The sequence below is a fragment of the Dreissena polymorpha genome, chromosome 6, assembly GCF_020536995.1.
Source record: "Dreissena polymorpha isolate Duluth1 chromosome 6, UMN_Dpol_1.0, whole genome shotgun sequence".
In the NCBI taxonomy this organism is placed as follows: Eukaryota; Metazoa; Mollusca; class Bivalvia; order Myida; family Dreissenidae; genus Dreissena; species Dreissena polymorpha.
The window spans coordinates 67,259,738-67,274,702 of NC_068360.1; the positions used below are offsets into that span (position 1 = coordinate 67,259,738).

Genomic DNA, 14,965 nt, shown 5'->3' on the forward strand with positions numbered 1-14,965 from the left:
TCCTACATGTACATCTCTTTGTGTTAAAGTGTTGTTTGCATTTGCATTTCACCTTTTTCAGTAGCTTCTCGGGGGAAGCAGGTCAATCCGTTCTTGGTGGTATACACTTATTTTCTTTCAGTTCGAATCCCCATTCAGTAGGCGAAAGGTTTTCTCCATTTCTAATCCATTCATGAACTTGGAAAAACGTTCCCATACTGTGGTATTTAGCGGCGGTAGATGTTGGTGGCAATGACTGTACCTGAACACAGTATGTGCTCGACATGACCTTTTGCGAAAACACCCTTAACCTCAACAAATCCAGTGTCTCAACCGTCAATCCGCCAAATAATGCTTCCAGAATACGTTCACCACTCACAATAACAGCATCCTTGTTGTTGTGTGACATAAAATAGCAGGCATGGATAACTACCTCTTCTTTTTTAAGGAAAGTTTTTAAAGCTGCGCCTTTGCTGATGCCAATATTATGGGATGTTGTATCACAGCCTGTTATTGCATATAAAACTGGCAAAGTTCTGATTTGTCCGCCAAATACTTGTTTGGCCTTTTGAATAGCCCATATCCAAACAACTTTTGATGTCGTTTGTTTGGCTGCTTGCTTTAAGACGACTGTTTAATGAGTTGACTTTATGTGATACAGGGCAATTACTAGCAATTCCGACAGGAATCCATCCTGAAATTTTATTTTCATTTTATTAGTAATAGAACTAACTGATCTATATTTATAAATTCCAATTTTGAACGAGATGGACTTTGCATTTCGTGTAAACAGAACTAAATATGGAACGAAATATACTGATAAACTTTAATGACATATAACACTTAGTGATAGTTGGTTTGGCAAAGTAACATCTTGTAAGCTTCTATCAAGCAGACGGTTACAATATGGATTAATTTACCAATCTTACCTTTAAAAAATCAAATTTTCGTCCTACTACCCATTCGTATTTACTGGATGTGTAACAGTTCAAATCACATCCCTTGGTGATCCATCTGAAATGTTAATAGACGAAAATCAGTTGTTAGGTTTCAGAATTCTACTAGAATTCAATTAAGAGTAGCACCACTGATTGACACTCATTTCCTGTTTAATATAGAGAATAAAAGTTTTGTGTTGATTACAGATCAGGTTTATCATACGAGGCTTAGAAAACAAACAGCACGAGCCTTGGCGATAAACCTGATCTACAATCAATACTTATCTATTATTATATCTGTCCCACTTTTTATTCAGTAAAACTTTTAATTTAAGGTAGAGCCACTGTAATGGGCACCTTTCCAAATATAATCTAATGTATTATTTTCTTAATCAGCATCATTTCATTGAACTGCATGCACATTTTAGGTAGGCTTCCCGTGCTTAAAAAAAAATATACTGATTTTTCAAACCCATCCCCACGCTCGGCTTTTTTCCAGTTTATTTGCACCCGTGGGGTATATGAAAGTTCCATAATTCATCCAGATTTCCAAATATGGGCATGCAGTTGGTCTGTATAGATGCAGTTAAGGCGTTTAAAGTTTAAACAAGATGAAATAAGTATTGTTTTACAGACATTTTTATAACTTGTTTTCTATGGAAGAGCGACATGAAATGTAACTGGTTTCAGCCAAGTAGAAATTGGGTTGGTTAAAAACGAAATGTCAATAAGTTTAAAATAGTATCATTTAAGTTATATTTAGAACATAGTTTTCATAGATACAGCAAAAATATCAAGAAATAGACAGATTTACCGTTTACATGTTTGAAATAAAAATAAAAATGCAACATGAATTATTTGTTTTTTTCAGCAGTTAATCACCCAAAGCTTGGTTTATACAGGTATTTATTGCAATGGTTGTGCTATTGCTGGAAAACCGGACTACTATTTAACACAAACATAGCTTATATACTATATTAAATCAAATTACGTTCGAAAATAAATAAAACGCGTCGCAAAATGTATGCGTTGTCGGCAGGATTCGCCCCTGCGCGGGAAGATCCCAAAATATTTCTAGTCTATCGCCTTAACCACTCGACTAAGACAACTTTACAAAGGCTCTTCAATCTTCAGAGAAATCGCGGTAAATCATTACAGTGACTCTACCTTAAACATAATTAGTTTAACTGGATAATTTCGCTGGATTTATGACGTCATTTTGTAGAAATAAATGACGTCATTTCGTGCCGTTGTTGATAGCAGAAATGTAATCAATATGGATTTAATCAACCGCATTCGCTAAAAAAGTGAGATAGAATATAATCTGCAATATGGATCCCTTGGAAGCATGACACATCTTGTCTTTTTGTCTAATGTTTTAAATGACTTTTGAAAAGTGTCAACAATCAACTTGACTTTGACCAATTCTCATAAGTGATTTTCTTACTAAACACATTCTTTGCTATAAAACAACAATGCAAAATCTACCTTATATTGGGTAAATGCATTTCTCTTGTTACACATATACTGCACTTTGTCTTTTATAGCCAGCAATATTTACCACTGCTATACCCGTCAATTAGGTCATTGCTCTGGAATAATAATATAAACTGAATAACCTATCTATTACCTCATGTCTCGCGTATTTAGCGATGTATCACATTTCAAATTGATGATGACGTAATGTATTGAAATGTCGATAATTTTGACCATATTGGCGTTCGATAGTTAAAAAAAACTTTAAATCGGGGTTCTATAAAAACACACTTTTTTCTAAGATATCGTTTTTTTATTGGTTCAAATATCCACCGGGGATGTTATTAAATGTGCAGAAAAGTTTTTCATGAATCATCAATCATTTTGGTTAATATGCTATGTGAAACATATGTAGTACTTTGTTTTCTTATTTAATTGTTTGATTGTTATTTAAAGTATGCTCACGCCTATCTATCGTAGAGTTCAAGGAAAGCACACTTAATTAACAAATCATGTAGATATATCTCGCTACAACCATGGGCATGGTAACTAAAAACCTATATCCATCATACATGATTTGGAATCATACACAATTATACACGAACAATTGAGAATGAATTCTAGTATTGTGTTACGCAGGTTCTATACAAATCATGAATAACACATTGGCATACCAGGAAATCGGACAGCGTTTTCTGAGAAATCTATTGTATTATCTGATAAATATTTGGTTTGTGTCTCAAATAACTAGGCTAAAAACTTCAGTTCGATAGACAACGTTTGTGCTTGGTTGTGTCGCATATTGCGTCCGATTGAAACCGTTGAAAGACGCTGTCACGGTATTCGGAACATTCAGCAAGCACACTGTATTTTCAAGACAATGTTTCCTTATGTCGATGATTTTCACCTAAAAAGCGTTAATATATCATACTAAGAGATATATCATGCCCAATGAATTTTTTTCTTGCATGAATATGAGCAGCAGGGAGCAATAATTTCAAGAACTGTCAAATCATTTGTGGCACAACATTTTCGTTAATTTTGTCGGTTTACCAATCCACGCAATTCAAACCAACGCATTAAGAAATGACATGCGTCAATTCCTATTTTTTTTAAATCATAATGTACATGCCCAAGACCAAATTTGGATTAAAAAAACACAACAACAGAACGAAAGTTCATACCGACGATTTTAGAGTACCACCACTTTGCATGATGTGAACTGAGAGTAATTTCAAAAGTATAATGCATAACAAAACGTAACTTAATCAATTTTGCCTCTGCTATTCTGTGTAGTTCATTGATACCCTGAACACGTATTGGATTGCATCGTTACTTCTAGTTCGCGATCAATTGAAGACACAATTATAATCGAAGGCGAACACAGATTTCTTTCCTGATAATAGTTTTTTGTTTTGTTTCATTTTTTCCTTATTATTGTTGGGCCCGTATTCACCAACCAATGCTAAAAAATAATATTCTCGAATCTATTTTGTTCTAAAGTATGACACAGTCAATATGACACAAACCTTAATACATCAAACCACACACGTCTTCATTTTGAAAGAATATTTTTTTAAATACATAATTTAATTTATCTATATATTCAAACGGTGAACGTATTTTCTTGGTCGCCGAGAGTCCTATCAAGATACAACTCCTTCCAAGCTATCATTAAGCCGACCACATGACCGACTCAAGTTAATATTACTAGAAGAGTCAATCGGTTTCTGATTCTCACCTGGATAGTTTAAGCCTATTTAATTTAAGATGGTATGTATCGAAAGTCGATGGCTTATTGTAAAGCTCTCGAGTCCATTTGATTAGTAGAACCATTGCTTGGTATATATGGTGGAGATCTAATTAACGCATTCACAGTTGGTATTGAGCCCTTGACCTTCCGGTCGCTAGCGGACTTAATTTCCACAACGCCACGGCGACCTCATGTTATCCTTATTCGCATGCTGTCTAGCTCTCTGGATACTAAATGAACAGTGATCGTGAGGATATGTTCACAATGAATTCCCTTAAGCTACATGTATATTAATACAATTCTTATTTATTGCATGAATTAAAATATGATTGTATGTTCGTTTAGTAATTTTACGTTAATTAGCCTTATTCCGAGAATCAAGCCAATGTTATAAGAAAAACTTATCTGCTTTGCATTCATGAATAGAAATGGTGCGGACCTGATGACGTCATTCTGTCAGATTTTACAGATAAAGGTCAGGTATTGCCAATGTTTCATTTTATTTTTGTTTCAAAAAATATTTAATGAAAAACTAACGACAACAAACGTTTTAAAGTTTATATGTATATATGTTCATAAAATAAAGCACATTGACAACATTCATTTACACGTCTACGTATATTTTTTAATTAAAATAGTCTCATCTCCAATAACTTGACATCTGTACACACATTACCGTTAGTGTAAAATCAGTATTATTCGTAGGACATTTATGTTGTTGATTTTGTGGATTGCCCGATCAATGAATAAACACAAATAATTTGGAAAACAAACGATTCAAATTTCTTCTTTTTTCAAAAATAAAATATCACGATTAAACGTGTCCACGAAAATGTCATTTAAAAAAAACGACATTTCATTCTAATGAATATAAATGATTTTACAGTAATGTTTGTGTTAATGGTTAGTTAAAATGTGTGTACGTGGATCACGAACGATCCGTACATATTGTATAAAAAATATGTGCTACAGTGTTTTTGTACAAAACTAATCCGAAAAAAAAAACGTAAATCTCAATTGAAACATACAATTAATTATGCATTGAACAGGCTGGACTGGCTGCTAACGAGCATCAAATTCAGACTACAGGTGTGGTTTACCATACGAGCTAAAACGTACGATGAAATCAATAAATGCAAGAAACAAAGTATTGTGATAAGTTATGCAATAGAGGTATTGCTAACTTCATTTTGATCAGCAATGTTTAACTGTTATTAAGCATATCATATTAGAGAAACAAAGGGGATTATGTATTCTTTAATTTGAAAATACTATTGTACTACTTTATTTAAAAAAAACCAACACACATTATAAGTTGTTCTCCACTTTAACGAAAACGAAAACTATTTAGACGAACTATAACCTCGAGAACAAAAGCTATGACTCTAACAAAATTTGAAAACGCGTCGCATAACTATGAACATACACACGATTAACAACAACATTTACATAAATACAAACACCAACAACAAAAAGACCAACACAAAATAAGCAAAATGAACGACAACACAATAAAAAAACAACAATACAACGACAACATTAGCTACAACACACAAGAAAAATTACAACAACAACAATAAACACAACACCACCTACTTTTTATTCTTTTACTGTTTCCTTTACTTCTACCATCACCAACACCACCACAAAAAATACCACCACCTCCACCATCACTAACACCCTTTGCCACCACCGTTACAACCACCGTCACTACCCCCTTCACAACAACTACCACCACGACCATAACCACTACCACCATCACCACCATCTACACCATCAAAATCACTATCACTACAACAACTACCAGTATTGCAACCCTCACTACCGCTATCACTAGCACCATCAACCACACCATTACTACCTCCATTACCACCATCATCACCACAATCATCAACACCATCACCATGACTAGAATTATCGTATTAATACAATTTAAAACAACAACATAAAACAGCACAAACACCACCAATATCACCACCACCACCGGCATCAACAAATACAAACACCACCACACACGGAACAACACATACATGAAGCAAAAGGGACAACGACAACATAATCAATAACAACACTATAACAAAAACAAAGAAAAACAACAACAGCAACAATACAAATGAAAACACCTACTTCTTATACTACTACACATTCTTTCATAACCTTTACCACTACCGTCACCTCCACCATCATTACCATCACCACCATCACCACCACCAATACTGTCACCACCACCATCAAAAGCACCGACACCATCTCCAACACCACCATCATTACCACCATCACTACTACAACCATCACCACAAATACCGCAGTTACTACCCCCATCACTAATACCACCACCACCACCACAACCACCACCACAATCACTATTACCATCACCACCATCATCATCACTACCACTACCACCATCACAACAACCTTCACCACCATCAACAGCACACTCACCACAATCAGTTCCACTCTCAACATTCTATCAATACCATCACTACCACAACCATAGTATTTACACAAATATCAACAAAAAGAAAATCAACAACACCAACACCATCACTATCACCATCACCACAGACAACAGCTACTTTTACAACATATAAAACAAAGAGAGGAAGAAAAATAAGAATAAGATATGGGCGTGGAAAAACAAGAAAAACACGAAGAACAAGGAGGAAAATAATGCACTTGTATTAGTGATAGAACTTATAATATATTACAAGAACATTGAATTCATCTAAAATAGTAAACAAATCTAATAAACATAAAACTGATTTATTTAGTCTACGATCGGCTATTTTCGCAGAAGGAAATCTCGGGTTGTATTTACCAATGACTTATTTCAAGTGTGTGAGATATATCCGTCACTTGTTCCTGTCTCTTATTGGTCGAAAGAAGAAAGCTGAATAATATGTATCAAACAAATAACTTATTCTGTCAATGATTAAAATATACTCAGAGAAAACCGTTTGCGTCTACGGGAACCTTGCTTATGCATGTGCGTTAAGTTTCGCTCCATAATAACCTCTACAATACATACACATACAGTGACAGAAGGCGTATTGTTTTCCAGAAATTACATAAGTGCTCTAAAATCAGCTATTCGAATTGCGGGGAGGATAACAATGTTGCTTTTCTTCATGATACTGCTTAAGATAAAACATTTCAAAAGTTGTATATTCTTCATAGGACATTCTTAAATTAAGATTTAACAATCATATTTTAGTTTTTAAACAAATGAGCTGCAAATTTAAACACCATCGTCTCATTTCTGTTGTCGTTGTCTTTTCGGTGTTCAAATCCTCCGAACATAGCGCAGCTGTGCCATTCCGGATCAAACTGGGCGGTAACGCATGGCGGTGCGGTCTGACTAGTACAGGTGGTGGCGCATGCGATGACGCTTTGAATATTAGAGACTGTACCGAGCCGAGGAATCGTCATTGTAATGAACTTGACAGACTTGAAGACTTAAACATACAAACAACCGTATATAATACAAACATAATAAAATATATATTTGGCATGTTTTCGTAATTGTCTTGCTGTATTTACAGTATTAAACAAATTGAACCAAGTGTAGATGTGTAAAGTTTTGAATATCCTTATCAGTTGCTGTCGACACTTATCTTTTAACATTGGTACATAATTTAGATGAAATATCAAACAATTTTTATGGTTTCTCAAACTCGTCCGGGTGACCCTGGGTTTTTTATTTAGTACAAACTCACGTGGTTTCCTTGAGGGAAGGTATCCCTTTATTTGGAGATTGCAGATTTTCAGGGGTTCTTGTTGTAGGCTTCCCTGAATCCGTATATATCTGTACGGCCCCTTCTCAGCGGGTCTCCATGTGGCTAGGCTATTTCTGTTCATAATTCCATGTGCTTGGTATTGGTCTTGCGTCATTCCCAATTGGATTGATATAGGCGCTAAAATGGATTAATATGTATGATTTATACTTGAAATTATATATTGACGTGTATTGAAGTATAAAAGACACATTTAGAACATATTGCAGCCATATCCATGCTACAAGTCGATAATCACGTATGATATAACTAAGTCTAACGTTTTTGAAGATATCGGAAAAAACGAGTTATTTGGAGAAAAAAAAACTTCGAAAACAAGCAAGTTTCATATTTTAGTATAAATCTATCGATAAGGATTTTGTTCTGTAACATCCTAATTTCCAATTCAATACTTAGATGCCAGATGCAATACAGAATTATATAATTTAAACAAAACAACGCCGATGTACAGAATAATTTCCAGTGTTCTTGACCTTGACTTTGCTAGCAAAGACCCCAATGAACAGACGGCGTTTGGTTATTCAGCTGAAATCTTAGTGAATACTCGTTTGTACTTGGTTAAGCCAAGTTATATTCTGGCCTTCTTTTATCCCATTACGTTGATGCTGGGGAAAGAATGGTTCTCAGTATGGTAGTATCTCAGTATTAAGATCGCGGTGGTGTAGTGGATGAGGTGTCCGCCAAGCGATCGGGATATCGTGGGTTCGCTCCATACTCTGAGAGCGTTCTCATTATCCCCTTTATTATCTGTTACACGGCCCCTTACTTGCTCCGTACCGTGTGCTACAAGGTAAGGAAATTGATATTTGCGATACCGTAGCTTGAGCCCAATTTAAATTTATTCCCGTATCAAACCATGTCAGTAAAAAGCCGTGTAAATAGTATACCTTACCTAGTACGATTCTTTCTCCAGCATGAATGTAAAGGTAAAGAGTAAGCTATATTGTATTTTTGTTTTCCTCTCTGATTGCATTTATCGGTACTCATCTGATAGGAACATATACGACTCTAATATGGAAACATACATGATCATCATTCGGATTGGCTTATACAATTAAAAACGAGAAATCTGCACAAGATAACATATTTACGATGTCATTAAAACGTCACATCGTGTTACTTTCGATCTTAATTGTTTTAAAATATAACTTTTAAGTACACGTTCTCATAATACAAATAAGATTTCAGGTGCAATAAATAGGAATGACAGTCACGTGAAGCAAACGCAATATTACACAAGACAGTTCACATGATAAGTATAAGCGTTTACACATTTTAATTATAAAGCTGAAAAACAATCGCAAACGGTATCGCTAAGTGAACTTGGAAACATGTTTTGCACAATAGGTTAGCGACTATCTGTCTCGTTAGATACATGTACGTGTATTAATTTAATGTTTAGAAATCAAAATATTCGAGCAAAATAACATTATAGCAGTTTGTTATTTTTGTAGTTTCTGTCGCACAGGTTCCTTACATTTGTCTGCATGCACTGAAATAGCGTCGACTTTCAAGTCATGTTGAAGTAATAGAAATTCGACCATAATGTGGTTCGAAAAGCATGAAGCGGTCTGAAATAAAAACAATGATTTTTAAAATGGCCATTTCGTCAATTTTCTCCTTCGTCCATCTCATACACACATTAATTTGAAAATCAAAACATTCACCAACCCATCCATTCGTTAACTTTTGCCCATTAATAAATTCATTCTTAACCCTATCCATACATTAGTAAATCTATCGGTCTATTTATAATCAATCTATCCGTATATAGTTTTTCTTCAACAATATGTGCTCCTCATTCATCTGTCTAATAATCAATCCATCTTCGCCATACATGCATAAATATATTCATCCATTCATTTGTTACTCTATCCCTCCGTCCATCAATCCATCCATCCATCAATCCATCCATCCATCCATCCATCCATCCATCCATCCAACCATCCATCTATTATTCCATCCATCAACCCATCCATCCATCCATCTATCCATCCATCCATCCATCCAGCAATATATCAATATATCAGTTCAACCAGCCAACCAGCCATTTATCCATCAATCAAAAACAGTATCCATATTGATGTCAGCAATGTCCCCTGCTATGATAAATATTGACAAAATGAAAAACCTTGACAATAATTCCGTGTCGAATACGCATTAGATTATAGCAATCAAATTCATATAAGCATTGATAAGATAATTTGCGAAAATGGGTCTTATGTCAAATACGGCAAGCGTAGCTCCATTCCATAATGTCCGGTATTAAGTCACGTCAAGTTTCGTGGTCGAATTATAGCATAATAATCATTTTCACATTACGCGAATCATATGAGTTTCCCTACATATATTGTGTTAAAATTTATGTTACACTAATGTGCGATGATGAAAAGGGGATTTCGGTAATTCTACATTCGCCCGCCTAGTACCGAAATCCCCATATTTACGCCTTAAAGGGTCAATAGGTCATCGGTATGAATGGTTTTTGACTTCACATGAATGTTAAGGTGCAAAAAAATGATATTAATTTTAATTATTAAGCACTCTTGACAGCATTAAGTTGCCTCTCAGTGGGGATTTCGGTTATTCTACACTAGAACTTAAACGCGCGCCGGTACCGAAATCCTGCTGTACAAACCTTCAAGTGTCAACAAAATTATTATAGTGTTTTTTTTCATTAGCAACCAGTGACATGTATTATCTCCCATTCGGTTACTTCTTTTGGAAAATAATTAGCGGGGATTTCGGTACTGCTACATTCGTACGCCCAGAGCCGAAATCACCCATGTTTACGCCAATCCCCCATATTACGCCTTAAAGGGTCTATATGTCATTATGTTTGGGTTTTGGCTTTGCATTAATGTTGATTTGTACACAATCATATTAGTGTTAATCATTTAAACACTCTTATCAGAATATTTTTTCCATTATTAAATAGTTTATTAATGTGAAAAATGTGTAAACGAATGTAAAAAAGGTAAAATGTACATTTAAAACATTGGTTACACAAAAGTATATGTAAATATAACATGACATAGTAATAATAAGTCTTCAGAAAGTATTTTCCAAACAAATCTGATGAAACAAATGATATCGTACTACCTTATTTACAATATGCTATACACTTTTGCAATTTAGTTATCAATGTTTAATCAAAGCATAAATCAGGATAATATGTTGCCTCTTAGCGGGGATTTCGGTAATTCTTAACAAGCACATAAACCCGCGCCGGTACCGAAATCCCCGCTGTACAAACCTTCAAGTGTAAAAAAATACTGATTTAGGTTTAAATAAAGGGAACAATAGTATTTTTGGCCACCAAAAAGCACTTCCGCGTCAACAAAACGATTGAAATTATGTCAGAAACCCAGCTTTTCATTGTATATATTGCAATACACCATCGGCCGCCGAGAGCGGAATACTGCGCTTGGCCGCTAAACAATGTGAATTGCATCAAATTAAATGTCAATTTTCGATTTTATTACAAAAATAAACACTGCCTTTTTATAAATATGTCAAGCACGTACACTTAACAAAAAAATCGATATATCTTTATGTAATGTAGAAAAGTAAAGCGCTTTATATATAACAATGTTTTATAATGTCTCTCTGGTTGAGAAAAAAAAACTAAACAAAACCATGTAGAACATATATGTTTTCATAATTAAAAAAAAATATTTAATGATGCACGTGATGTTTTATAATTGATATAAGTTCACGTGTCATTGAACGAGTTAAGGGAGAGATGCGAATTAAATTACACATAATTAAAAAATGATACTATACTGTCAGCTTGATTTATAAATTGTGTTCCATCGCGCCAATATATTCATTGTTCCATGAAATTGTGCATAAAAGCAAAACGATTGAAATTATGTCAGAAATCCTGCTTTTCACATGAAATGATCTTTAACACTTTATTTATTCCAATCAGGTAATTAATAATAATAGGGGAAGTCTATACTGTGTATTAGAAACTTGTTGTGGTGATCCCTATCTTATCCGCTCAATACACATCCACCTGGCTACTGTACAGAAAAAATTAGATTTACTTCCAAAATAACTGATTTCATTAATTGCTAACTTGTTGTCTACATTTTAAATTAACAACGATAATGGATCAACATCACCGTTGCACAATTATTAAGTTCACAGTAATCTGTACTTTAAATAGATAGCCTAATTAAAGACGGTGCTAATAAAGAACAAAGCGTGAATGTGGATATTAAGAAATTAGATCCTTTTTTGCATGACACTGGCAGTATATCATTTTATCTTATATAAATAAGCCACATTTAAGACATGGATAAAATTAAAATAAGACACATTTGCATCTTTCATTTCTTGAAAAAAAAATAAGCACGCAGTCACATATAAATAAGATACATTGAAGACACAGAAAAAAATAAATAAGACACATTTGCATCTTTCACTAAATTTTCTTAAAAAAAACATGTGAAACTGAAGAAAAACATTTATTACTGACACATTATTCTAAAAGTCGACAGGCAACATAAATTCAAAGAGGGAACCACAATTAAATAAGATCAATTTTCGCATGATACTGGTTGTATAGCAAGTAGTCACATATTAATTACAGCTTGCATTAGTTTTAATAATTTTGTTAAGTGCGCGTGCTTCTGAACGTTGCGTTAAGCGAGAGTGTTGTCATTTTGTTAGTTTTATATTTTGGTATTTTGTATGATTATTGCTTGTTTTGAAATTGAAATAAACGCTTTCTGGCAAATAAGCATCGTCTTAATTTTAATACAAATAATGAACATTTGACATACAAAATGTCCAATAACATACCGGCAATAACATTATATATATGTTAATTTCTGTGCATGTTTATACCGAAATTATAGCCGACATCGGCAGTTAGGGAAATTTAGTGACACACTTTAACACATCAAACATGCATGATAGTTCTTTTTTCATATGATATTCCCCTGGTTGCTTACCGGTGTATTGGTGCAGTTGATAACCCCGCCGGGACTACAGTAGGGTGCTAATACACACGTGTATCGTGTTCAATACAATCGTCTTAATTTTAATACAAATAATGAACATTTGACATACAAAATGTCCAATAACATATCGGCATTAACATTATATATATATGTTAATTTCTTTGCATGTTTATACCGAAATTATAGCCGACATCGGCAGTTAGGGAAATTTTGTGACACACTTTAACAAATCAAACATGCATGATAGTTCTTTTTTCATATGATATTCCCCTGGTTGCTTACCGGTGTATTGGTGCAGTTGATAACCCCGCCGGGACTACAGTAGGGTGCTAATACACACGTGTATCGTGTTCAATACCCGATCCATGCTACAACGTGTAAGAACGGGAATTTCGGTAATTCTACCTTTTTAAGCTTGCGCACCTCTAATGGGCACATATCCAAATATAATTTAATTAATTATTTTCCTAATCAGCATCATTTCACTAAACTACATGCAAATTTGTAGGTAGCTTTCCATGCTTAAAAAAAAATAAACCGATTTTTTCAAAACCACCCTCACGCTCGGCTTTTGTACAGTTTATTTTCACCTCTGGGGTATAAAAGTTCCATAATTCATTCAAATTTCCAAATATGGGCATGCAGTTGGTGTGTACAGATGCAGTAAAGGTGTTTAAAGTTTAAACAAGATGAAATAAGTATTCTTTTACAGACATTTATTTTTTACAAATTTTAATCTATGGAATAGCGCCATGAAATGTAAGTGATTTCAGCCAAGTAAAAATTGGGTCGGTTAAAAACAAAGTGTCATAAAATTCAAAATAGTATCATTTAAGTTATATTTTAAATTAAGTTTTTATAGAAACACTATATACAGCAAAAATACCAAAAAATAGACAGATTTGCCATTTACTTTTTGAAATAAAAATAAAAATGCAACATGCATCATTCGTATTTTCAGCAGTAAATTAATCAATTTAGCCATAACGTTGTTTTAATTTTAAAATTGAAGGAATCAGGATGTGCATACAATTTTCAACATATTTAACAATAAACATAGCTTATGTGCTATATTAAATCAAATTACGTTAGAAAAGAAATAAAACGCGTCGCAAAAAGTATGCGATGCGATGTCGGCAGGAATCGAAACTGTGCGGGAAAATCCCAAAAGATTTCAATTTCATCGCCTTACCCACTCGGCCACGACAACTTTACATCTGTGTAACCTTAAATTAGATATATATAAGTAAACAGGTAAAAAGGCTCGCTCGATCTTTGAAGAAATCGCGAAATCGTATTTTTCAGATGATAATTGGATCAAAGTCAATATTTATAGTGAAAATAATGTAATCTAAATGAATAAGTTAAACATATATCAAAATTCGAAGTTTGAAAAAAATAAAATGCATCTCTCGGAAATAAGCGGTCATTGAAGATCGGCAATGGCTTATGTATGAAGTGAAAGGACAGTTGAAAGTTTCCATTTTGCACGTTAATGATTCTGATAATATGGTGACAAAGGCGGCAGTCCTATGCAGTATTGTGTTTGACCGGAGAGTAGCGTGATCTGTGTCGGTGTTGGGCGCTCTGAGGGCGCAATCCGGCTACATAGGTACATAGAAACCTCTTGTGGCTATAGTCCATGGATCGGGTTCGGCAGACAGGGAACATGTAAATTTTTATATGTATGTTTTATATCTTAATTACCTAAACGTATATTTATCCTGGTTACTTATTTACTGAGGTATGAGTTAGTCGCAATGATTGTAGATACGTTGTACTATATTTAGTAAGTATTTGGAGGACGAGTGGCACGGGCACGCGCTTTATTATCACTTATGCAAGGAACGCGTTTTGTTTATATACGTATTTTTGATATTCCGATAGGCTTAAGGGAGGTAACTTATTCAAGTAAAACGCGATATTTTTTGCAATGCCTTTTTATAACTCTTGTTTAATTAATTACATACGAATATACAGCTAAATTTAAGATGATTTTTACCAGAAAAAAATTTCGGAGAAAGATATATTGAGATTTTGATATTCCATAGA

At 34.1% G+C, this 14,965-nt stretch overlaps 1 protein-coding gene across 1 annotated transcript in view; it reads right to left on the minus strand.

Annotated features, from left to right (window-relative positions):
* Window positions 1–4,729: 4,729 nt before the first annotated feature.
* LOC127833323 (uncharacterized) overlaps window positions 4,730–14,965 on the minus strand; it is a 27,018-nt gene continuing 16,782 nt past the window's right edge. The window contains exons 4-6 of the mRNA XM_052358501.1: window positions 9,418–9,511; window positions 7,863–8,060; window positions 4,730–7,601 (exon numbers count right to left, since the gene is read on the minus strand). Of these exons, the coding sequence (XP_052214461.1) occupies window positions 7,357–7,601; window positions 7,863–8,060; window positions 9,418–9,511 (537 nt within the window). The 3' untranslated portion in view covers window positions 4,730–7,356. The remainder of the gene's footprint in view (window positions 7,602–7,862; window positions 8,061–9,417; window positions 9,512–14,965) is intronic.